This window comes from Cyprinus carpio, chromosome A7 (assembly GCF_018340385.1).
Source record: "Cyprinus carpio isolate SPL01 chromosome A7, ASM1834038v1, whole genome shotgun sequence".
Lineage (NCBI taxonomy): Eukaryota > Metazoa > Chordata > Actinopteri > Cypriniformes > Cyprinidae > Cyprinus > Cyprinus carpio.
Window position 1 is genome coordinate 7,660,123 of NC_056578.1, and position 26,175 is coordinate 7,686,297.

Genomic DNA, 26,175 nt, shown 5'->3' on the forward strand with positions numbered 1-26,175 from the left:
TGTGTCACGGCAAACAGCATTCCATGTGGTTTATGGAGGCGTTTGTTCCTCGTAGCGGAGTGGATTTTTTTTCCCCCCATAATAACAAACTGCTGCTTATTTGAAGTTTCAACACCTTCAGGACAAATTTCAGGGTATACATGAAGTCCGACTGAATTTGGCATGTTTTGGAGAAGTGCAAAGTCAAAATTGTGTTTAAAGATGTACACTGCTGGTCAAAAGTTTGGGATTAGGAAGATTTTTAAGGTCTGTTCTGTTAATCAAGGCTGCATTTATGTGACCAAAAATGCAGAAAAAAAATGAAATTATTTTCAATTGCAATAATATTTCACAATACTACTGTTTTTACTGTATTTCTGATCGAAAAAACCCTTTTTTAGCCAATCAGAAACACTCTCTGCCTGTCATCATTGTCTGTGTTCAGGTTTGCTGCTGCTGGATTGTCTGAATGAAGGGTCTGTGAAGAACAGAGCGATGAGGTGCAATCATTCACTGGCTGCGTCCGACTGTAACTTACATTAAACTGAACAAATACTGACATGTCTTTTCATCTAAACATGTGTTTCAAACATAACTTACTGATTATCATTCTTTTGGCCCTTTATTTCTTACAGTGTCTCATCACGGATGCCTCAGGATTGAATTTCCAAGGCATTTTCGGGCTGTTACGTGCAGGACCTGCTCCCAGTCTGAGCAGTGAAGAGCTGGCCAGCAGAATCTCGTCATGTGTTAGTCTCACAGCAAACACTCCTGCGCCGTCTGTCACACACACAGACTCATGTGCATGTGTCTCGCTCTTACTGAGAGCATCATTAGCAGACTGACGGCACAGAGTTTGCCACGATATTCTATGAAGATGTGACTGTTGGAGAAATGATGCTGATGGCAAAACTGGTGTGTTAAATCAAAATGTAATTATATTTTGCTTAATAGTTTTTTTTTTTTCATTGTGATATTATTTTTGTCACAATTAAGCACATTTCTTCCACAGACTTCTCATGGTCTCAGTGTTATTTTTAATTATAAATATATCCATATAAAGAAGCAACATTATTGTCAAAAATATATATTGTATTTTATATATATTAAATTATAAAGCACTATTTATTTATAAGCACTATTTATTATACTGCTTTTAAGGCTGATTGAAATTATTATTAAAAAAAAAAAAAAAAAATTAAAATGTGTATGTATATATATATATATATATATATAAATATATATATATATATATATATATATTTCTAATCAATAAAAAAAATATATATATTTTATAAAATAAAAAATAATTTGTAAAAATCCACACTGAAACTTTTTTAATTGTATTAATGCAAAAATGATAATATATGAAAATATATACGTATATATATATATATATACGTATTTTATATTATTATTAATATAATAATATAGTCACTGTATTCTCAAACATTAGTTTTTTCATGTTAGACATTATTATTATTAATAATATAGTAATAAAACTGTATATTCAACATGAAAACAATAATGATTTTAGAATGAGTTGACATCATTGTTATTATTACAGTCACCATATTTTCAACCCATTTTTTCATCATTTTTAAAATAATGATAATAATTAATAATAATAAAACAGTACCCTCCAACATGAAAGACTAATGGTAATAAGGTGAAATTATTATTATTTTTTATATATATTTTTTTAAATATATATTGGAAGATATTGTTTATTATTGTTAATATTTTTAATATTAACAACAACACATTTCTTCTTATTGGAATGGCAGTCAAGCAACAGCTTGTAGTAACAAATAAATCACAAAAGGTGTAGTTATTTCTGAAGCAATATAAAAATCATTTATGAATGCATAACTTGGTTTAATACACAGTATATTATGTTAATATAGACATAAAAATAGTATGGATTTAGACTGGACTAAAACAGCCAAACTTTGCCTTCTCATTTCAGAGGACATGATCTTTTAGCACCAACTGCTTGTTTTTCTCCACAGATGTTCTGACGAAGCTTCCTTCTGGGTTGGATTCCTTCTGACTCCAGACACACAGGAACCTCCCTTTCTAAGACCATGTGTGAGTTCTTTGACCTCCTGGAAGTCCTCAACGCTGCCCGGCTCAGATTTGGAGTCTGCTCTTCAGTTCAGAGAGTCATGTTCGTTGAGTCATGAGAGCTGAGGTGGAGTACTTCATGAAGAAACGAGCGCTGCTTCTTCTGAAGAGAAGTCTTCTGCGGAGAGCCGGGGAGGACTGGGCTTCAGCTGAAGCTCAGTGTGAATCACGTGGAGATCCCGGCCTGACGGAGGACATGCTGATCCTGGCAGATGGTGTGCTACAGGAAGTCACTGCAGGCTGGCTGAAGGAAGTCCCTGTGAAGGCTCAAGCCAGTTTCTTTGGAGGGAACTGTGATGCGAGTCTCGGCGAGACGCAGAAGGATGATGTGATTCTGAGAGCCGTGAGCCTGATTTTGCTGAAGTCACTAGAAATAAACATCCAGTCCCTCGATGCAAAGGTAACTGTCATACCAGGCTTTCACAGTATCATATTAGCAGCTAGAACATGAAAGTTCATCAAAACAAACTTTACATGCTAGCTTCACAAAGCCTAGCCTGAAAGGAAAAAAAAAAAGTATTTTGATGTCTGATAGTTTGAAAACAGTTTGATATGCTGTATGGTTGCTAAGGTAGTCTCAGGGAATGCTACAGTGTTGATAAATGGTTGCTAAGGTGTTCTGAATGGTTGCTAGGTATTAGAACACTCTTACTGACTTAATAGAACACAAGTTACATTTATTTTTAAGGAGAAAGAAACATTTGCTATTATGAAAAACGGCTAGAAATTTCTATACAGTATATATATTTTTTTGTAATACATCATTACTTTTGTTTCATGATTAAAACTGTCACATTTGTGATATTACTGGAATGAGCAGTATCACTCTGTTGGCATTGTTACTTGTTTTTGTTACTTACTGTAGGATAAAGCGAAAAAAAAAAATATTTGTATGAGTATATAACGTGTTTACATATGTTATATATATTTATAACATGTATAACATAAGAATATATAACACTTTTTTTATTGTTACTAACTATAAAAAATTGTTTTTGTTACTTAGAATAAAGTGGAAATATATATATATATATGTATGTATGTATGAATATATAAGATGTTTACATACAGTATATATATATTACATACAGTAATATATAACACTTTTTATATATAAATTCAACAAACTAATTGAAATGCAAAAAATACTAACTTAATACTAAATTATTTAACTAAAATAAAAATAAATAAAAGCTTAATAGAAATACAAAAAAGTAATAATACTGACAAAAGCACATAAAATTATAAAAATGTATACAAAAAAAAAATTCTACTTCAAAATATTAATAATACTAAACCACTGGTGCCATCACAGTATTTACGTCCTGTTCACAAATGAACTGCATCTTTTGAATGATTCAGATGCACTGATTCGTAAAGTATTTGTCAATCACTCGACTGTAATAATTCTCGCCAGAAACAGTAGGTCATCCAGGCACTTTTTGCCCACTGTTTTCAGACATACTACTCTGTTCACATACTGCTGTATAGAAGGAAATGATCAACCTTTGTTTGGGGTGTACAACCGACAACCATAGCTCTTATAGAATAAAACACGTCATTTAATCATGCAACAGCAGAGGGCGACACATCCTTTCATAATACATGTCCTTCCTGTCGTTTTCAGGATCTCAGAGTGACTTTGAGGTCTGTGGGTATTAAACAGAGCTCATGTGGTTCCTCCAGCGTCACAGGACTCTGGTGTCTCCAGACGCTCACAGCTGCTCCTGGGTGTCTGTAGTATTTGCTGAACAGGATGACGACGTGATGGACTCAGCCAAGACTTTGATTGGCTTGTATTTATATCAGAAAAGGTTTGGAATCGGTTATATGCATCCTGTTTTATGAAGCTGTACCAAAATCTGTATTTCTTCCAACTGATATGGGTATTTCTGAGGCTGATGCTGATATCCAGAGACATGTAGAAAATTGATGAAATTAAATATACAGTACATACATGTTCTAACAATATTTACTCATAATATACTCAAATATTGCCTAATAATAGGCCAGGCCTGTTAATATACATATACACTATGATTTGAAAGTTTGGGGTTGGTAAGATTTTATTATTATTATTTTATTAAATAAATTCTGCTCACCAAGACTGCATTTATTTGACCAAAAATATAGGAAAAATAGTGAAATTGTGAAACATTATTACAATTTAAAATAACTGTTTTCTATTTGAATATATTTTAAGATGTAATTTATTCCTGTGATCAAAGCTGAATTTTCAGCATCATTACTCCAGTCTTCAGTGTTACATGATCCTTTAGAAATCAATCTAATTTGCTGATTTGATGCTCAAGAAACATTTATATTGTTATCAATGTTAAAAAATTTTTGTGCTGCGTCATATTTTATGTGGAAACCATAACCCCCTTTTTTTGTTTAGTATACTTAGAACAGCATATAATCATATAAAACACTTTAAATGATAATTTAAATTTATTAAATAATTTTATACAACTTATAAAATTTATAATACTTCAACTTTGTACTTTGTGATCAACAAACTAACTTAGGGCTGCATGATAAATCGCATGTGATTGTCATGCACATCTTGTCAGTAAAGCCGGTACTGTGATAAATCTCCATCACGTGCTCTCAGGTAGAGAGGCATTTAATACACAGAGCCATAGATCACTGACAAGTTATGCAATATTGCGTACATAATCACTGATGAGTCGCATTCGATTATGAACGCGATATTGCGTAGCTTGTCAGTGTAAGTGTTTTTATTAATGCCATTTATGTTTTTTTTTTTCAATGGACAAAAAAAAGGGTCATGGATTTATTGCATTTTGGGGAAAAAATAATAAAATTTTATTATACATTTTTGAAAATCAAAATCTGGATTTGAATTTTTTTTTTATGTTATTATAATCTAAAGATGTTGTGTGAAAGTTTGAAACGAACAGAAAATTGTGTTTTTCATCTTGCAAATTTCTTGGTAAAGAAAACACATTTTTACTCAAATTTTACTTTTTAATGTAAAATAATTCCACGCCTCATTCATTTTTATGCTTACATTTTATTGTATTTTTTATTTATTGCAACATTCCACAACATTTTAAATAATCTCATTATATATTTATAATTTAATATATATATATTTTTATAATCATTTATTTATATTTGACTCTTGACTCAGGTCTCTGATTCAGCTGCTTCTTCTTCTTTTTTTTTCTTTTTTTTTAAAAGGTAAAGACTGTAAGTGTGATCGCTGTGTATGTAGTGCATGTATATAATGTATAAACTGCTGGTTTATTCCACTGACTGAGTTTAGGCTCAACACCATCCTCGTTAGCATTTAAATTACATCACCAGCTAATGAGAGCAAGTTAATTTCCATCAGTTTGTATGCAAACATCCAGAATCAACAACTGTTCCTATCACCAAAAGCTTTTGAGAAGGAAAGGCATCAGTACAGTAGATCACACAGCTGTTGCTCATATTAATGTCGTGATTAGGCTTGTTCCATAATTAGACTCTCTTCACATTAAATGTTACTGGGAAACATTTAATTAATGAAACTAATCAAGAACCCCAGAGGACAAAACCTTCCATTATGGTGTAGCTACTCAAAATAAATAAACCTGATTAAACTATGTTACAGTAAAATCACGATTTCCAGAAAAATATGATCTGTTTTCATCACTGATAATAATCAAACAGCAAATCGTGATTTTGCATATTATTTTTGTTTGTTAATGTTAATGTGGAGATTGGGGTTGTGGTGATGACTGTTGAAATTTGCATCACAGGAATAAATTGCATCTTAAAATATATTACAATAGAAAACAGATATTTTAAATTGTAATAATATTTCACAATATTACTGTTTTTACTGTGTTTTTGAGCAAATGAATGCAACCTTGGTGAGCATTTTCTTTCAAAAACTTAAAAAAATTGTTAAAACACATACAAATAATTGAAAAACCGTATGATCATAATAAAGCTAAATAATTTTGGTGGAAATGTTTCTATTGTTTAGTAGAAGTCTAAGTTAGATTAAAGAAGGGAAAAGAGAATTCAGTGAAATACGGGTTCACTTGCAGCACGAATAAACATAATTTGTGTCAATCACAATGTGTTAAAAAATTTAAATTCAAGAGACATTTAAGAACCAGAATTGCCTTTTTAAAAATAATTCTGTTGGATCAATGCATTTCATGATAAAATGCATGTTTTATTGACTTTTTATGCACCTAGCGCTGCATTTGTTCATCACTTGTTGACTAATGTAAAATCTGTGTCCTGAAGTAACACTAGTTGAGATCAACTGCTATAAATAACTAATGGTGTCTCCTGTATTACAGGTAATTCATTTGTGTGAGTACAGACGGCATGTTCTGCTCCAAACACACCCCGTGGTACTGAGTCACTGCCTGTCCTTTGTCTTATCAGGCTGAGTGAACCGCTGATCTCGCCCTCACATTGCAGCTCTATCAGTTGCACAATTCAAATGAGGTTAGTCCTTGGGGCGCAGTTTTTGTGCGTGCATGAGCGAACCCACCGAATGCCTGTTCACCTCGGGAAGGTAAAGAGGAGGTGAGAGAGGGGAGGAAACAAGTCAAATGCAATAAAGCAGGGTGTGACCGCAAAGTATCTCAAACAAAGAGCATTCCCGTGGGCCTCCAGTCCCTCCATGTTACGCACTTTCCCACCGTCAGCAGCAAGCAGCGTGAGATTAGACATTTACCTGAGCGCTGCGCTCAACCGCTGACAGGAAGCACAGGTAAGCGTGCAGCTTTTCTTGACCTTGGGTGAAGTGGAATGCCAGCGGTTGGGACTTAACCAATGCAATTTGAGTTTTAAACAAGATGAATGGAGAAAATATGAATGACTTTTACGGAAGATGTTTGGAAAGTGACTCTAATGAAAAGTAGAGCTTGTGGTTTTAAGACTGGACAGTACTGTTAATTCCAGGTTTTTCTGTTGCTTTTTTAGAGGTTTTTTTTGGGACATTTTAAGAAACTTCACAAGTAGATTAATGCCTCTTTGTTTTGGTCTACTGATTTTTCTGACCTTATTAAATTTTTAAGTTTGCAAGGTGACTTGATACTCATTCTTAAGCAATTGTCTTGCGTTTTAAACAAGACACATAGAGAAAATAAGATTTTTAAAATAGGATTTTTATGAAAGATGCCTGGAAAGTGAAAAGTCGAGCATGTGGAAACCTACCTGTGTGAGCTTTTAAGACTGAAATCTACTGCTATTTCCAGGTTTTCTGATGTTTTTGAGCATTTTCAGAAGCTTCAGGGTTTGTTTCGTATCATGATTCATAAGTAGATTATTGCCTCTTTGCTTTGGTCTTATTCAAGTCTTTCTTCTTGCTGTTCTTAATCTCTGATCAAAATTGAATTCAGAAATTCTTGACAAGTTTTAATCAAGATGCTTTTGTTGGTGACCATATGATCTAGAACGCTGATCAAAGTAGAGAATGTAAATCTTTGACAGTTGAACTTTATCTATTGCAAAACACCATTATGGTCCCTTTGAATCTTTAATAAGCATTGAAATGCATTGTTGTATTTGTTGAAACGTGTCTCTTACAATTGGTGAGTAGCATTGTAGTGCCAAAGTTTGAACACAAAGCTTTAAGCAGTTCTTAAATTCAGACTATTGTGTTTGACTATCCTCTAGGTTCTTGTTATCAGAAATGGTTAAGAAAGAAGACGGTGGCTTTGCGATAGTGTTGGAGGTAATGGGGTTGAAGGGACGGGTGATAATAATTCTGTGATCTGTACACGTGGAGACAGCTCTGTTTACTCAGCGTCTTGTTCAAACAGACTCTGAGCTCTTTGTTATGTTCAGTTGACATGGCCGTTCTCATTGGTCATAGTACAGTCACAGAGAAAGACTGTCATTGTGTGCTGCTAATATTGTCTGATCAAAGTCAGAATATAAGAAAGGAACAATTGTGTTATGGTTAAAGGAATTAGCAGATACATTAAAAAGTCAAAATAGAGTAATAACTAATGGTTAGCATTTAGTTCCAAGTTCAAAAATGTGGGGTCAGTAAGTTTATATAGCCTATATATAAAAAATAAAGTATCTTCCGCTCACCAAGGCTGCATTTATTTGACAAAAAATACAGTAAAAACAGTAATATTGTGAAATATTATTACAATTTAAAATAGCTGTTTTGTATTTGAATATATTTTAAAATGCAATGTTTATTCCTGTGATCAAAGCTGAATTTTCAGCATCATTACTGCAGTCTTCAGTGTCACATGATCCTTCAGAAATCATTCTAATATATGCTGATTTACATTTGAAATGCCAAATCTGGTGTCTGATAAATTCGAAAGAGCTAAATATCAACCAATCAACTGCCTTTCCTGATATTTCACTATATTTTTATTAAGTCCGATACGGATAAACTAAACTTTCACAGTTTACTTCTAAAATATCTCTGCCAATAATGCTATTTTGAGTTTATTCCCAAATTAATTGAGGTGTGTTGGGGCAATGAGGTCACAGCACTGTAAATCTTTGGATAACCTGCTTGATATATCTCCTTTTGACTTTTAAAGTTATTAACCTTTCTTATTTTTTTAACCTTAGTTTAATATCTCAGAACCTGACACCCAGGATTAATTACTAACCCAGTCTGGACAGTATAAAACCTGAACTAAAATAACCCAGGATCACGTTATTGTTCAGTCTCTGTGAAATACTTTCACTTGTGATAACCTCATTAATATTTCCCTCCTTCCCTTCCTTGTACAGTGTGTCATGGCTAATATTTGGATTGTATTTAATTTGGGTGTGAAGTGCTGCTACACATGCATCTGAACTCTAATCAGCACAATAACATGTAGGTTCACCCCAGCTCTACTTGTATTCCCAGATCAGGTGTGTGTAGGTACATGCGCTTGCGGTTTAGCCTCAGGTCAGCATCGCCCCTATCAAACACTGTTTTTAGTAGCAGCAGAGCTGTTTTGCCATCAACACTCAACAAATTCAGCGGCTCATTTGTTAAGGCTCCAAAAATAGAACAAGCGCTACAGAATCTCAAACATTTTAACACGGACACATAAATCTCATCACATTAATTTTTATTTTATTTTATGAGATGACACTATTATTTTAGGATTAATACACTCTTTCATTTGTTAGCGAAGTTGTTTTGTATGTCCACAATAAAACTTTGAACCTCCAGTTTCTTCTGTTTAATTCCCCACACCTCCATCTCTCTTTAAACAATGATAGAAACATCAACATTTTTGTAAAGTATACTACAATATATTTATGTGTTCCCCATAAACACTAATTGTGAATGCTGATGTATACTACAGAAAAAAGTTTATTGTATTACAGTAAATAGGTTATCTGCTATGAAAAAAGGGAAAAAGAAGATATGAAGTTATGAAGACAAACTTTTCTTCTTTAGAATAACGTGCACTGCTGAATTATGAATGTGTTCTAAAGGAATAGTTATTTGCTCATCCTCAGGCCATGCATCCAAGATGTAGATGGGTTTGTTTCTTCATGGGAACAGATTTGGAGAAATGTAGCATTGCATCACGAATGGGTGCCGTCAGAATGAGAGTCCAAACAGCTGATAAAAACATCACAATAATCCACAAGTAATCCACACCACTCCAGTCCATCAGTTAATGTCTTGTGAATAAAAAAGTTTTTAATAAACAATTCCATCAGGTAGTTTTAAATTTAAAGTCCATAATCCATAATAATGCTTCCTCCAGTGAAAAAAAAAAATCCATATGCTGTTGTTCAAAATCCACCAAGGTATTTGTTTTGACTGCAATCGGTACTTGATCTGTGCATATTTCTCTGCTGAGTCAGACAAGATGACTTTTTCACTGGAGAAAGCAAGATTATGCAAAGACGACTCATATTTTACCCGCAAGCAATGTTTCGAAGTTATAAACATCTTAATGATGATTTTGTTTCTTACAAACCCACAGCTTTTCGCTGGAGTGGTGTTTTGATGTTTTATTGTGTTGTTTTTATCATCTGTTTGGACTCTCATTCTGACGGCACCCATTCACTGCAAAGGATCCACTGCTGAGCAAATGATGCAATGCTACATTTCTCCAAACCTGTTCTGATGACAAAAGAAAATCATCTGCATTTTGGATGGAGTAAATGTTTAGCAATTTTTGAAGGGGGTGGTGGCATGGAACACTTTTACATATTTAAAGCATGACATGTAAAATCTTGTGTTTCTGTGCCTGTGTTCACCAGATCACAATGATTGGGATGATTAGTGAGTGGCTTTGGTGGGACCGGCTATGGCTGCCGGGAAACCTCACGTGGGCCGATCTTAAAGACGAGGATGGGCTCGTCTACGCCAGAGCATCCCACCTCTACGCCACCGTGCCATTTGCTTTGGGCTTCCTTGTACTCAGATACCTGTTTGAAAGGTGAGTTGCTTGAGGAATTTCTGTGGTTAAGTTGCAGGAAATGGAAATTTGATCAATCGCTTGAGGCCAGATTTCAGAGGCCAACGTGAGAATTTGTTAATTATCTTTTTTTTTTTGCAACAAATATGATCAGTTCTGGAGAACTTTTCAAGCCACAAAGCTAATTTAAAGTAAATTTACCCTTTTAAAGTAGTTTTAAAGTAGTTACCCTGTAAAAATGCTTTGTTAAAAAGTTGTACAGTAAATAAAAGATTACTGGAGTACATTTTTACAAGAAAATGCTATTTGTTTGTCAACTTTAAAATTTCACTTTTAATTCAATGTGTAACTTTGCAGTTTCTTTGTAAATGTTTGTGAAATTTACTAGCAATTTATGACTGAAAATTATTTTATACATATATTTTTTCTCTTCTAAACTAAAAACTACTGCCAAAAGTAGCTTACTTTATTGCTAGACACTGTATATAAACATAAATATACATAAAGCTATGGCAAAAATTAGGAGACCACTTGAAAATTCTCAGTTTCTCTGGATTTACTAGGTATGTGTTTGAGTAAAATGTTAATATTTGTTTTATTCTATAGAGGTCTGATAACATTTCTTCCGAATTTCAAATAAAAATGGTCTTTTTATTTGTATTTACTTATTTCAGAACATGACAATTGGCCAAGATAACAAATGTTTTCACCAAATATTGTTTTCTTAACTCTTCTGAAATTAAGTTAAAACACTGGTATCAGTAGTTTCCAGAATAAAACCAAAATTACAAAAATGATTAAATTTACTCAAACCCAAATCGTTAATCCAGAGAAACTGAGAATTTTCAAGTGGTCTCTTAATTTTTTCCCATAGGTTTGTATATAAACATATATAAAACTCGCTCTGATTATATTATTCTAAGCAGATCTGTGTTGGAACACAATTACCTTCTTAACTAAATATTTCACTATGAAAAAGACCTCAAACAGATATGTTGCTTTCTGACAAACAAACAAAGCTAGTTTTCAGTCTCCCAGCTTGGTCAGGCTCATAAGTTGGCTGGTTTTAGATGGGTTCTGGCCTTCTTTTCAGCTGGTCATGCTGGGATATTAGCATAAACTGGCTAAATCTTTTTCTCACGTTAGCATACTGTTGTGCTAGTCTGCTGCCAAAACGTAGTTTGCTACTGTAAATGCTACACTATTCTGAAAACAGCTGACCTACTGTTTTGCATTGCTCATATGAAGGATTTCTTCAGGGAGGATTTATGCTTTGAACTTAATGTTAATATAATAAAAAATGTACTAATGTCTGTCGTTTTAGGTTGATAGCGACACCGCTTGCAGCTTTGCTTGGCATTACAGAGAAACCCAGATACAAAGTGGAGCACAATGCTGTTCTTGAACACTATTTCAGTACAAAGTCAAAACACCCCAGACAGGTAACGTCTTCTCATCACATTCAGATCCACATCAGATTCAAAGTCGCCTTTGACTTCATCACTGGCGAGAATCACTGTTATAGACATTAAGGCAAGATTTTCTGCAAAGCTTCTTTGGAAACTTGATTTGAACCCAATTTCATCTTGATCACATGATTTATACATATGTTTATTTGTAATTTTTTTTTTTTTTTACCCACTGCATATACATAGTTAATCTGTCTGATTTATGATATAGATTTAACTGTAAACTATTATAAGTAATTTATTTGATTAAACCTTTAACCCAGATCAAGTACTTTTCAAGTACATTTTTAGCTCCTTCATAAATTGATTTAATGCTTTCATGTAAGCATCATGTAATTACATGTGACCCTGGACCACAAAACCAGTCTTAAGTGTCAATTTTCCGAAATTGAGATTTTTATATAATATGAAAGCTGAATAAAAAAGCTTTCAATTGATGTATGGTTTGTTATGATATGACAATATTTGTTCGAGATACAACTATTTGAAAATCTGGAATCTGAGGGTGCAAAAAAAATCAAAATACTGAGAAAATCGCCTTTTAAATTGTCCAAGTGAAGTTCTTAGCATTGCATATCACTAATCATAAATTAAGTTTTGATATATTTACAGAATGAAATTTACAAAATATCTTCATGAAACATGATCTTTACTTAATATCCTAATGATTTTCGGCATAAAAGAAAAATCAATAATTTTGACCCATACAATGTATTTTTGGCTATTGCTACAAATATACCCCAGTGACTTAAGACTGCTTTTGTGCTCCAGGGTCACATATGTTTTACATTTTGTGTATATTTTTAATTTCTATTTACTTGAATATTTATTTAATTTTTACACATTCATAACATTTTAGACCGTTGAAAAGGCTGTTTTTTTGTATGTATGTAAATCTGGCAAAACTGGGAAGCTTTTTATTTATTTATCTTTTTTAGGTAGCATATGTTAAAATAAAGCCAGAATTCTGAAGCATACACAGTCATATTAAAACCAGCATGGCTCTTTTCTGATATGAGATGGTTTGCAATACTTCTCGACTTACCCTTCTGCTCTCTTTCATCTCTAATCAGGCAGATATTGACGGCCTGTGCAAAAAATGCAGCTGGTCAAGTAGAAAAGTGGAGCGCTGGTTCAGAAAGAGACGAAACCAGGAGCGTCCAGGGGTTCTGAAAAAATTCAGAGAGGTCAGGTATGAAATACACATAACCTAATATGATTATTACACGTCTGTCTGGAATTCTGATTGGTCAAATGCTGCATTCTGTGGTCAAATATTATCATATAATTATAAACTAGTATTCTAACATTCTAGTAACTCAAACAGTAGAGCTTTGCGAAAGCAATGAGTTAGTAATGCGCTCGATTCTTGGCGAATGCATACATTTATAAAATATAAAATGTCTTATGCTAAATGCATAAACATAAGCAGACAGATTTTTTATTTTTTATTTTATAAAACCATACCACTTTACAATAAGGTCCCATTTTTAACATTTTAATGCATTAACTACTAACATAAACTAACAATGAACAATATGTATATTGTTCAACAAGGTTCCTGTTCACATTAACTGAAGCTAACAGATACAACATTTGATCTTTAAATGCTGTTATAAATATTGAGATTAATGCTCACTTTTCATGTTGAGTAGTGTAGTTAACTAACAAATGAAACGTTTTTGTAAAGTGTTCCCTTTAAAACACTGTTCCACATTCAGTACCCACAACGCGCTGCAGCAGTCATAAGGCACAAGTCTAGACAGGGCCTAATACCCAAGTGGTTGCTAATTTGTTGCTGTCTGCTTATGCTGTCAAGACTAGTGTTGACTAATTGTTTTGATTTGAATGTAATCCCTGATCACATGAGCTTTCCTCTCTGTAGTTGGCGATTGGTGTTTTATCTGGCGGCGTTCGTTGGTGGAATCATAGCCCTGTATGATGTGAGTTTATCCTCTTCTCAGGGTTTCTCCTTTAACATATACCTGCATATCCTTCTGCATGACTGAAGTAAGATATATTTTCCTGTAATGATGATTGACATGAGTTTGGCCATTGAAACTGATCTGTGATCATCTCTGTGGTACCCTCAGGGGTTGAGAAATCTAATGTATTTGTAGCCTCTGACAGATGAGCACTGTGGGAAATACACGCTACACTGGCAGCATCAAGCAAATAGTGTGCATGCACAGCGTTCAGGAGGACGTTAATAACAATTGATTTTAATAGAATGTGGTGTTATCATGTTGCTAAGCTAATGACACAAATATTGGGTAAGCTCATTAATTTTTAATTCAACTGAACTGTTTGTATTGATTTTACTTTTAGTATTGAATACTTTATAGTTACATTTAAATACCGCAATGCATTAATATGGAAGTGGTTTTCAACTTTTTTGATTCCTAGGATCCCTGTTATCCATAACAATCTAAGAAAAGCCCCCTTGACCATTTGTTTTCAAAATTATTTTAAGGACACTCATCAAATGTGTGTATTTACAATTCAATCAGTTAAATGTCATAATGTTTTAAGAGCTGAATGTTCTTCAGAGATCCCACCTTTTTAACATACAAACTTTTCCAACTTTAAGGAATAAGGATAAGGATTTCTACTGGACAAAATATTTTACAGCTTGGCATGACTAGAAAATTTTATATTTGTTAACTTAGTGACTATTCAAGGTCAAAATACAAAAAAGTAACTTAAACTAGAATAATTATAATTACAATTAAAATAACAATGTTTCTTTGCACCAGTTGCACCAGCTGGACATACACTTGACATACTAGGCTGAACATAAAATGCGTTTTATGTCGTGCATACAATTAATAGCCTACCTGTTGCATCATCTAGGCATCTAGGCATTGTTACTTTTAATAAGAAATAAAGTGTCAGCTTTCAAATTCTCTCAATTTTATCACTTACTTAATTACTATGTGACAAAATATTTTAGCGTTTGGCATTACTAGAAAACGGTTTATTCATTATAGAAATGCGAATGGTGTTTAAATTTATTATTGTTTTTTTTTATCAAATTGTCTAAAATCACATTCATAAATACCTTATTATTTAATTGTATTAACTTACTTTAAAGTTTGTTGCATCTTAAGTCATCTTGAGGCCCCTTGGATGAGAACCACTGCATTATGGTATTTCCAGAAGGGATTGTCTTTTTGTTGTAAGAATCCAGCCGCCAGCCCAAAAAGTGGAATCCAGTGGCCTGGTCGAAGGTTTAATGCGTATTCTCTCTTTTACTTGTGCTTCTGAATTTTTCAGGATTTAGTTAAAATTTTAGTTTAGCTCCGTGTTCAATCTGACTCCAATTTCACGTGATCATCAAATTTAGGCAATGTTTCTAATTAAAAACTGATCACAAATAAAGATTGTTTATTCATTTAGATATTTGATCACTATACTTTCAATTAACCGTTCACTGGGGACCTAATGTCTCTTTTGAGACGGTAGACAAACGATAGACAAAAATCAAAAGGTCTCAGGTGACGTGCCTACTTCTCCTATCATTCATCAGCCTTCAGTTTGACCTATCCTGGCCGTAGATTTTGCGGTAACAAAAGCCTCATCACAGTTTACTAGTCATAAGGATTTCAGGAGAGCTCAGAATAAATCAAATATAACAATTTATTATCAGTCAGGTAAATATGTATTATGCCAATTACATAGTCAATTCAAAGATTTGAGATCTATAATAGAATTAAATATTATCAAAGATAAATCTAAGAGTAAAGGATGCATACCTGACTACAGGAAAAGACATAGTATAGAGGGTGTGGACACATTCCATACTATTGGCTCTGTGGCTACAGAATCGCCCAGCAATGTTTTGTCACTTCCCTTATATACCCAAATAAGAAAAACAAAGAAAATCTTCAAATCAGTTGTAAAAACATAAAAGACCCTCTGGTTTAAGTTCTCGTGGCCCCAGGGTCGCACCTGGCTTGGAGATAGATAAGCATTCTCACAGACCCTAAAGTGGGACACACCCCTTCCTCAGCAGAACACAATTCTACAAAAGTTTTCAATATTTCTCATAATACAAGTGACTACTGTGAAATTGAGACCAATTTACCATTCACACAGAGACCTTTAAAATGATACCAAACATGAAAATTTTACGATCATGAATTCTGAAGATATAGTAAATGTTTTATGTGAGCATAGCAACTTGAGTTCTTGGCATTTCTCTGACAACTTTTAGTGACCTGGATCATGTGTCCAGGGGGGAAGGATGGGTGAAGGGACCGAAGAGCAAATGGTCTTTCTTCCAGATCTTTCTATCTGATCAAATCATTGCGAGAGTTCCTGAGTGTTTGGCTTCACAAAGAATACATTTCATAAGGAATAATTTAACTCCTTTCAAAGTCTTTGTGTTGGTATTGTGCCTGTGATGCCTTACAAACAGCATCTAAGGGGCCGTTTACACAACGTTTTCAGCCAAATAACGGGAAACTTTTTATGCTTCTTGCCTGTTCGTTTTCATGCATATTTTTAAAAACAGGTTTCAAAGTGCAAGTTTTTACAACCAACAGCAGAAACGCTTCATATGCAACATATAAGGCCAACAATGTAGTCAAAAATGGAAATGTTTTTCCCTTGCGCTTTTAAAAAGTTTCACGTATACACGACAACGTTTTCAAAACGATTCACATTTACACATATCCGCGAAAGCGGCCAAAAACGCTGTATTACGTTTGCCAGGCCAGTAGTTGGCGATGTCACCTTGTTAGTAAACAGTACCTGTAGGGAAGTGACGATTATATGTTGTATATGATGCGTCTCCGCTGTTGGTTGTTATATTGGTGAAGTAAATCCACACTTGCTGAAGAAGTGTTAGCAAACTCTTAAACAGCAACAACAGTAACATATACTCCGTCATTGTTGTGTATGTTTGTTCGCACTTGCCTTTAAAATCGATACGTACTGCGCATGTCTGGATACCTAACATGTACTACGCACACGCATGATGTCACCGTTTTCACAGATTCCTGTTTTGGGTGTTTACACGGACACGGAAACTTGCACTTTAAAACCCGTTTTAAAATATGTGTTTTAAGTCCCCAAATCGCCATTGATGTGTAAACGAACAGACAAAACGCATAAAAAGTTTCCAGTTTTTGGCTGAAAACGTTGTCGTGTAAACGGCCCCTAAGTAGGCAGCGTACTAGGTTTTAGAACACAGCCACCTTCCAGCTCTAGAAACCTTCATAAATAAAAAGCTAATGTTCCATAAAGTTTAATATTTCTTCATCTATTTGTTACAGAAACCCTGGTTTTATAATTTGCGGGAGATGTGGAACGGCTATCCCAGACAGGTATGTTCCAGTCTTCAGATCTTTAATTTGCTGGTACTTGTTCCAAGGGATGTTTTATTGTGCATATCACCTGCACTAATAAGAGCAGGCGAGATATTGTTCACTCTGACCTGGCCCCGATAAAGGGTTCACGCAGTGCTCAAATTAACAGCACGGCTAATAAATAAGGCAGATAATAAGACTCACGCTAGTTTCAAATCAAGCATGGCCATATTTAGAAGAAAGATGTTTTTTTTTGGCCCAGCTGAAGGTTTTCTTTTGGATCCGTTCACACTTGTTATGTGAGTTCCAGGTTGTAATCAAAAGAACAGTGATGTCATTCAGATTGGCACTCAAAACATCGAGTTTCATAGAATAATCACTTCCAATAATAAAAAGGAAAAAAAAAGATTCCTCTTCAAACTCCTGCTGTTTCAAAGCACAATGAATTACATAAAATTCACATTGAGTTATAATTTGGATCAATCCGAGTCTTTTACATTTTCCATCATAAAAATGTAACATGGTCATCTCTTGTTATTGTGCATGTTTCTGAGAGCTAATTGTTGTGTTTTTGCTCCTGCAGTCCATGCTGGAGTCTCAGTACTGGTATTATATTGTGGAGATGAGCTTCTATTTGTCACTAGTGCTCAGAATAACCTTCGATGTCAAACGAAAGGTCAGTATCATGTGCCACCACACTGTCTACTAGATGCATTTGAACTACTTGAAATCTTTCAAAATACATTTCAAACTTTTTCCTCTGCGTCTAACCATTCATCACATGACCTGTAATAAACATCCGATCATTATTCACACAGTGAAAGCTGTTGTAATCTATCATTTAAAGGCAGATTGATTTGTTGTTGTTTTTATCTTATCTAACAGCACTTTTTCTCTGTCACTGAGAACTTTCCGTGAATGTTTCTCATATATATTTATTTCAGGACTTTAAAGAGCAGATCATCCATCACTGGGCCACACTGACGCTCTTGGCTTTCTCATGGTGTGGGAACTACATCCGGGTCGGGACCCTGGTCATGCTCATTCACGATTCCTCTGATATTCTTTTGGAGGTTAATTCTTTATTGTATTTTTAGGCATTTACCCCTGTATTAGAGAGTGACAGGACATTTGTTTGGTGGAATGGGATCAGGGAACATTGCAGGCTGGATGTTTTTATGAATTATTTCTTGCATTCAAGGTTTTAACAACCAAAAACAGTAATGTCTCACTTTGCACTCAGGCAAAATACAACTTAAGTCTAACCATATACTCTCTAGAATGACAAGTGAAGAGGATGAGGCTTCTGGTTATTAAAAAAAGGGACAAATCCTCCAATATGTCGCTCAAAAAAAATCCAGTTTCTGCAGGAAATTTAATGTAGTCTAAACTGAGCAACTGATGTTCTTATTGGTTTCATATGGTTGACACCAGTGTTATTTTAGAATTAGTGAGAAACTATAGTTTTTGTTAATATTTTGAATTAGTTTTTAGCTTTATATATGTGACCCTGGACCACAAAAGCAGTCTTAAGTCGCTGGGGTATATTTGTAGCAATAGCCAAAATACATTGTATGGGTCAAAATTATCCATTTTTCTTTTATGCCAAAAATCATTAGGATATTAATTAAAGATCATGTTTCATGAAGATATTTTGTATATTTCCTACCGTAAATATATCAAAACTTAATTTTTAATTTGTAATATGCATTGCTAAGAACTTAATTTGGACAACTTTAAAGGTGATTTTCTCAATATTTAGATTTTTTTGCACCCTCAGATTCCAGATTTTCAAATAGTTGTATCTCGGCCAAATATTGTTCTATCCTAACAAACCATACATTATTATTATTTATTCAGCTTTCAGATTTCAATTTACCCTTATTACTGGTTTTGTGGTCCAGGGTCACATTTTATGGTTTCATTTAAAAATATGTTTGAGTCTTTTTTCATTTTTGTTTGTTTTAAATATGTCTAAATACTTTATATTCATTTTTATTTCATTTTTATGACACTGTACAAACTGCACCTGTTTGGTATTTTTGTGTTATTTCTCTGCAGTCTGCCAAGATCTTCAACTACGCCAAATGGGGAAGAACGTGCAATGGCATCTTCGTGGTATTTGCTGCTGTCTTCATAGTCACGCGACTCATAATCTTTCCTTTTTGGTAAGAATGGCACATGTGACTATTATTTCCAAGCTCTGATAAAGAGTCTCAGGTGTATTTTACTTAACACGCGTGCATTATTTGTTTCTTCCAACTGATATTAAAAACTGTCTCTGTTGTCTCGTATGTATCTTTATTCCAGGATCATTCACTGCACGTGGGTTTATCCACCAGACCATTACCCACCATTCTTTGGATATTACTTTTTTAACTTCATGCTCGTCATCTTGTTGATGCTGCACACATTCTGGGCGTATCTGATTCTGCGTATGGTGAAGATGTTCCTTTTCGGAAGTGTAAGTTGATCTATATTTATATTTGGGAATGCATTTATTTTTTCAAAATCGATTTGTTTGGATTGTCTCACATTACAGTGGGTTAGCAAATAATTTGGGGTAGTCATATTTTGTGATTTCTCACTGTACATTTGTAAACCCTCGGTTAAATGTCTTTTTGATAATTTATGCTTATTAACATCGATTGGACAAATGGGCTACTTTATGCAACTTGTGTTTAAATTTGCTTGTGCATCTGTGTAAATGTTGTGATCAATCTGCTCTTCTCAAGTCTAAAACTTGAAGGCAAAAAAATTAATGCAGAAAAACTGTTTAACACTTTGCTTCAGAAACGGACACTAAACTGAACGTTTTTGTTACTATGCAAAGCTCATGAATTTTTAATGAGGCAAGCAGTGAATCAGTTTATGATTGGTTGTCTGTTTCTAAATGACTCTCTTTGGCACCGCAGTTCGTTGGAGCAGAGCTTCATAACCCAGGGTTAAAAGCATTGCTAATTACAAGTGTTAAACGCTCATTCTGTGAAAAATCCTAAATCCATTTTAAAACCATTTATAAGATGGTTGCAGGCACAGCGGATTCAAAAGACTTAAAAATAAGCGTAACATCTATGCAGTCCATAGGTCATATGTTATTAACAAATACCATTAACGCTGATACCTTACCACCCTCGGGCTAGTTATCCATCATCTCAACTGACATCGGGTGACTAACATGTCATTAAACTCTGGCATATGTGGAGTTGGAAAGTTCTGGATGCTCTAAACTATTTTTTTTTATGAGTTCCAGACTAAAGCTGTTTAAAAGAAACATTGTCTCTTTGTTTACGCTGTCTTGTGAGCTGGCAGAATTTCAGTTATGGCACAGTTTTCATTTACTGTCACCCTTAAATGTCCTATTGTGAGTATTATTGCATCAGCACTGGCTTTACTTGTCTAGTTAACCATCTAACAATGCTGGTTATACCAGTGTGGGTTGGTAAACATTAACACATTTGTAAACATACGGTGTGTGTGTGTGTCTTTAAATGCTGGGTGAATGATAACACAGTCCTGCATCTTGAACAAAAAAATCTGCTGATTTGCATAAAAGTCCTGATATTTCCTGATATTACCATAATACAAGACTACCTCACCTTACAAATGGTTGTCTAAAGCAAAAATGTTCTGAAATGCATCATATGTCTACAGCCAAATTCCCACCTGAAAAATAATTTATAGTAAATCCATGTAGTGTATATTATATTAATTTTGTGAGCCATAACCAACACCAAACAAGTTTGATTGTTGTGTTTCTTGCTTAGAGCAATTTTGGGAGGGACTCCTGAATGATAATTTTTGGGGATTTGCTGTATTTAAATGATGGTGTCACTTCTAAAACTTTGCAGTGTACGTGGCATAATATTACTTAAGATGTAAGTTCTGAAAATAACTGACGCTTTTTTGGAAACTCGTATTGTCTCCTGCTAGATGACCAGATTGGCCCTTTGAAACGATGAGGGGACATTTTCTTGGCTTCATTGTGAAAATATGTAATATAAAATATATTAATTTAGATGAATTTTTTTTATTATTTTAAGCTCAGTTGAATGCTATTTTAAAATAGATACAGTAATATATACAGATAAAATGTTTGGTGTCAGTGTTTTTGAAAGAAGTCTCTTTTGTTCAACAATCAGAAATACAGTAAAAAATTGTGAAATATTATTAAAATTTGAAATAATTGTTTTCTACTTGAATATATTTTAAAATGTATTTTATTTCTGTGATGCAAAGCTGAATTTTCAGCATCATTACTCCGGTCCTCAGTGTCACATGATCCTTTAGAAATCATTCTAATATACTGATTTCCTGCTCAAGAAACATTATTTATTTATTTATATTTATTTTTTGTAGAAACCACATTTTTTGATGAATAGAAAGTTTAATAGAACAGCATTTTTGTATGAAATATGATTCTTGTGTAACTTTATAACTGTTTACTGTCACTTTTATCAGTTTAATGCATCCTTATTGAAAAAGTCCTTTTTTTAGTGTGTGAATAATATTTTTGGACAAATAGTGTTATTATTGTTTAGGTCAGAGCTCCCTGTTGTAACAGCAAAATCCTGTAGGAAACACTGCTTTGATTCATGTGAAACACACTAAAACAAAACTCTACATAATGCATATAATGGCAGTTATAGACAAAGCCATGCTGCATGAATTATACTCTTAACAGAAACGATGACACAAGCTTGTAACGGTGACTGAGTTATCCAGGTCTGTGCCATTGTTCTGTTATTTCCAATTACACAGGCGTTCTGATTAGCATAAGCCCTGCCAGCCTGTAGTTAGTGCTCTATTGTTTTCACTCCAGCTCTGTCTATTGAAAAAGGTGAGTCATAATTTGAGAGTGATTGCACTGGCATGATCTCTCACAAATGCAGAGCAGATGAGGGATGCCAGATTCAATCGCTTCTCTGCTCCACGTACCTGCAGCCTGTTGCTCAAAGGGACCTAATTAGTCGTGATTTAGTGCACATCAGACTGTTCAGATTCATTTGCTATGGATGATGAATTGTGTTCTTGCGCGTCTGGTTTCTATAAATGACTCGTTAGGTTAATGTTTCAAGACCGGCCGTATTTTTGATTTCCAAAGTATAGGAAATTCAAAGATTGGCTTGCTTATTGTTTGATTTTCAAATGTTTGCTAAGCTAGGATCAATAAACCTTCTGCTTTTGTGTGGATCATACTTTGGGGTAGTTATTTAAACAAACTTGTATTAAAAATTGGCATGTGAAAAAACACGCAACCACTAAGCACGTTACAAAGCAACTGCCTGGCATAGTTTTGCATGGATAAACCCCACTCAAATTCTGTTTTAGCTGTTGTGCTGAATATAAATTATTTTGTAACTTTTCCTTGCCGGTTTATGAACTTAAAATAACTGGTTTAATCATCATTGAGCGGCTAAAAGGGGAAGTCGTTAGGGGAAGTCGTGGCCTAGTGGTTGGGGAGTTTGACTCCTAACCCTAAGGTTGTGGGTTCGAGTCTTGGGCCTGCAATACCACGACTGAGGTGCCCTTGAGCAAGGCACTGAACCCCCAACTGCTCCCCGGGCGCCGCAGCATAAATGATGCCCTCTGCTCCGGGTGTGTGTTCACGGTGTGTGTGTGTGTGTTCACTGCTTTTGTTTCTCTAAAGCAATGTTTTGCATGGGTAAACACTTGTTTTGTAAATAAAAGAGCCTGTTTTAGCTTTCATGTTGACTATAAATGACTTTTTCTCTTCCCCAAAATGCTTTTTTGATAGTTAACCAAAGACGAGAGGAGTGACAATGAAGAAGATGAGGAAGAAGACGGGGAAACCAGTGTGACTGAGGACAATGACGGACATGTGAAAGTGACCAATGGCTGTGGAGCAGGAGGCGGGGCTAATCACCACTGACACCTCTGTTCTCAAACTGTGAAGGACTTTGAATTGCCCTCAGGGATGCGAGGAGCCAAAAACATACATGTGATTTATTGTCCCGCAGAGAATATGCCAGAAACTTGTCAAAACAAATTGCATCTTTTAATAACACTGAAAAAAGGCTCCACCCCCCACTTTGCTTCACTGGAGACGACTTGCTGTGTGTCTTGGCTGCTTCAAAACCTTTTCCCCCCTTTCAACTAAAACTTTTTTCATTATGGCACAAGATCACATGGGTAATTATAAAAGAACACTGCGCAAAGAAAAAGAAACTCCTCGTAAGTTTTAATAGACTCCTCATTGTTTTTGAAGCTCAAAGATCACGTCACACTGGCTGCTGGCATCGTCCATCGAGGCCTCATCCGCCGTGCTGTTGAGTTATACATCAACCTCTGCTGTCCAACACATCCTCTTGTGAGAACTAATCAGATGAGATCTCAAGGTTATGTTCCCTGCAAGTGATTTTGAAGAAGAACTTCTACTTTCGTATCACTTGACCCTCTTGACAAGGTGGACAGCAGACGTTGCTTTCTTTCATTTTAACACAGTGTCTACATTGGATGCGTCCAACATTGTTACTTGAAGTTCACACTGCTGTAGCAAGCTTTTTTTTGTCACTGCAGGCCATTTTCAGAAACTTTTGATGGCTGGAGGTCACTGAGTCTCTGTACTGCTGGTTTTTACTAGGCATTTCTATGCTTCCTCGGTATCTGCACTCTCGCATAGCAATCTGCTCAACTCAGATCACCAGCTTTCATTGAAAACGAAGGACTTCCAGTCAGTCAATAGTTAACTTCAAAATTGTGTGCCACAAAACCAGAAATGTGTTATTAAAATAGCTAGTTTTAAAGGTGGTAATGTGTTTTAACTTTTTTTAATGTTAATCTTACTTGCTCCTTCAGACCAGGGTTGGGTAAATCTCAGAATTGGCTCTCTTTCATTTCATGAGTGTGAATTCTATCTATCTATCTATCTATCTATCTATCTATCTATCTATCTATCTATCTATCTATCTATCTATCTATCTATCTATCTATCATCATTCTGTCGTTCGGTCGTTTTATCGTTTCGGTCTTTCTATCTGTCGTTCGGTCATTCTATCGTTCGGTCGTTCTAACTATCGTTCTATCGTTTTTTTGTCTTTTTTTATTTTTTGTTCGGTCATTCTATCATTAGGTCATTCTAACTGTCGTTCTAGCGTTCGGTCGTTTTATCGTTTCGGTCTTTCTATCTGTCGTTCGGTCATTCTATTGTTCGGTCGTTCTAACTGTTGTTCTATCGTTTTGGTCTTTTTTATCTTTTGTTCGGTCGTTCTATCATAAGGGTCATTCTAACTGTCATTCTAGTGTTCGGTCATTCTGTCGTTTTGGTCTTTCTATCTTTAGTTCTGTCGTTCTATCTTTAGGTCGTTCTAACCATTGTTCTATCGTTCGGTCGTTCTATTGTTTCGGTCTTTCTATCTGTCATTCTGTCATTCTATCGTTCTGTCATTCTAACTGTCGTTCTATCGTTTTTTGTCTTTTTTAACTTTCGTTCGGTCGTTCTATCATTAGGTCATTCTAACTGTCGTTCTAGCGTTCGGTCGTTTCGGTCTTTCTATCTTTTGTTTGGTCGTTCTATCGTTTCAGTCTTTCTATCTGTCGTTCGGTCATTCTATCATTAGGTCATTCTAACTGTCGTTCTAGCGTTCGGTCATTCTGTCGTTTCGGTCTTTCTATCTGTCGTTCGGTCATTCTATCGTTTGGTCGTTCTAACTATCGTTCTATCGTTTTTTGTCTTTTTTATCTTTTGTTCGGTCGTTCTATCATAAGGGTCATTCTAACTGTCGTTCTAGTGTTCGGTCGTTCTGTCGTTTCGGTCTTTCTATCTGTCGTTCGGTCATTCTATCGTTTGGTTGTTCTATTGTTTTAGTCTTTCCATCTGTTGTTCTATCGGTCGTTCTATCGTTTCAGTCTTTCTATCTGTCGTTTGGTCATTCTGTCTTTCTTTTAAAATAACTTGTTGGATATTCACATCTGTGAGTGACTGATTTGGCGAGTGATTTTAGACTATTTAATTAGTTGAAATGTGTATGAGAGAATGACTATATAAACTGAAGTAAATGAATGAAAGTCAGGCCTTTGCAAGTAAAATTATATGACAAGTCATTTTAGTTTGTCTGGGGCAATGCAAAGACCCACAGATCAACAGAGATGGTTTTGAGAATTTATGTTGTGCATTTACTGTTTTATGCACAGAAAGTGTAAAGGAAAGATTTTGTTTTTTAATGTCCAATTCTATTTTTATTGTAATAAAGTTGTTGAGCCAATACTTCAGTATACAGTATGCCAGTTTTATAATGCTTATCATATCTTTAGTTAATGTTCATCTAAACGGCTAGATATATAACGTTTCCTCCTCTATGTTTTACATATATTCTCTACTGCCCCTCAGTTAAATATGTATTTTATTGCTCAAAACAGATGAATTATTTATATACAGTATGTACATGTTACCATAGATTATATTATTTGCATATTACAACACTTTATATTTTAAATGCTTTATTTTAAATATACTGAAGTCATTTGTTTAGTGTACTACTTCTGTTAACTACTAGGGGGTGCAGTTGACCACAGATACATATCAAAATTACACCTTCTAAATGGGCATAATATTTGGTGTTACAGTACTTTTAATGCTTGTTTTCATTATGGTGTTTCCAGGGATGACTATATGGACCTGGGCTTCCTGCTGTTTTCAGACAGTTCATATTTTATTGTGCTGTAGGTGATGAGCACCACAACAAAGCCTCCCCTCCTAAACATAGTGATGCTTGCTGAAGTATAAGCATCACCAATAGTGTTTCTCATACTTAGGTTTAGCTATTTGAACAAACCCCTAACCCTGACTATTAACATTTGGCACGTAGCTAATCTTTCACTGTTTATGGACGTGAATATTATAATGTGAGGCATGCAAATCAATTTCTAAACGTTTTTTAATCTCAT

General features: G+C 34.7%; 1 protein-coding gene across 9 annotated transcripts; it reads left to right on the forward strand.

Annotated features, from left to right (window-relative positions):
- Positions 1–3: 3 nt before the first annotated feature.
- Positions 4–25,495, forward strand: LOC109052074 (ceramide synthase 2-like). Of its 9 annotated transcripts, none has more exons than XM_042759467.1 (16): positions 4–134; positions 425–508; positions 615–911; positions 1,992–2,506; positions 3,734–3,920; positions 6,432–6,850; positions 10,330–10,508; positions 11,812–11,929; positions 13,030–13,148; positions 13,842–13,899; positions 17,236–17,286; positions 17,852–17,944; positions 18,213–18,341; positions 19,330–19,436; positions 19,579–19,732; positions 23,027–25,495. In XM_042759467.1, exons 7-16 carry the CDS (start codon positions 10,336–10,338, stop codon positions 23,159–23,161), a joined length of 1,137 nt encoding a protein of 378 aa, XP_042615401.1. In that variant the 5' UTR covers positions 4–134; positions 425–508; positions 615–911; positions 1,992–2,506; positions 3,734–3,920; positions 6,432–6,850; positions 10,330–10,335; the 3' UTR covers positions 23,162–25,495. The 9 variants fall into 9 exon arrangements, with proteins under 9 accessions (XP_042615401.1, XP_042615396.1, XP_042615400.1 ...); XM_042759462.1 differs by having other exon boundaries at positions 425–479; XM_042759466.1 differs by having other exon boundaries at positions 51–246.
- Positions 25,496–26,175: the final 680 nt, after the last annotated feature.

Excerpts from the sequence above, each read along its gene's own strand:
- LOC109052074 (XM_042759460.1), top strand. The coding sequence starts at position 10,288 with ATGACATGTAAAATCTTGTGTTTCTGTGCCTGTGTTCACCAGATCACA. Across the intron at positions 11,930-13,029 it reads AGTCAAAACACCCCAGACAG|GCAGATATTGACGGCCTGTG; the intron begins GTAACGTCTTCT and ends ATCTCTAATCAG. Across the intron at positions 13,149-13,841 it reads AAAAAATTCAGAGAGGTCAG|TTGGCGATTGGTGTTTTATC; the intron begins GTATGAAATACA and ends TCCTCTCTGTAG.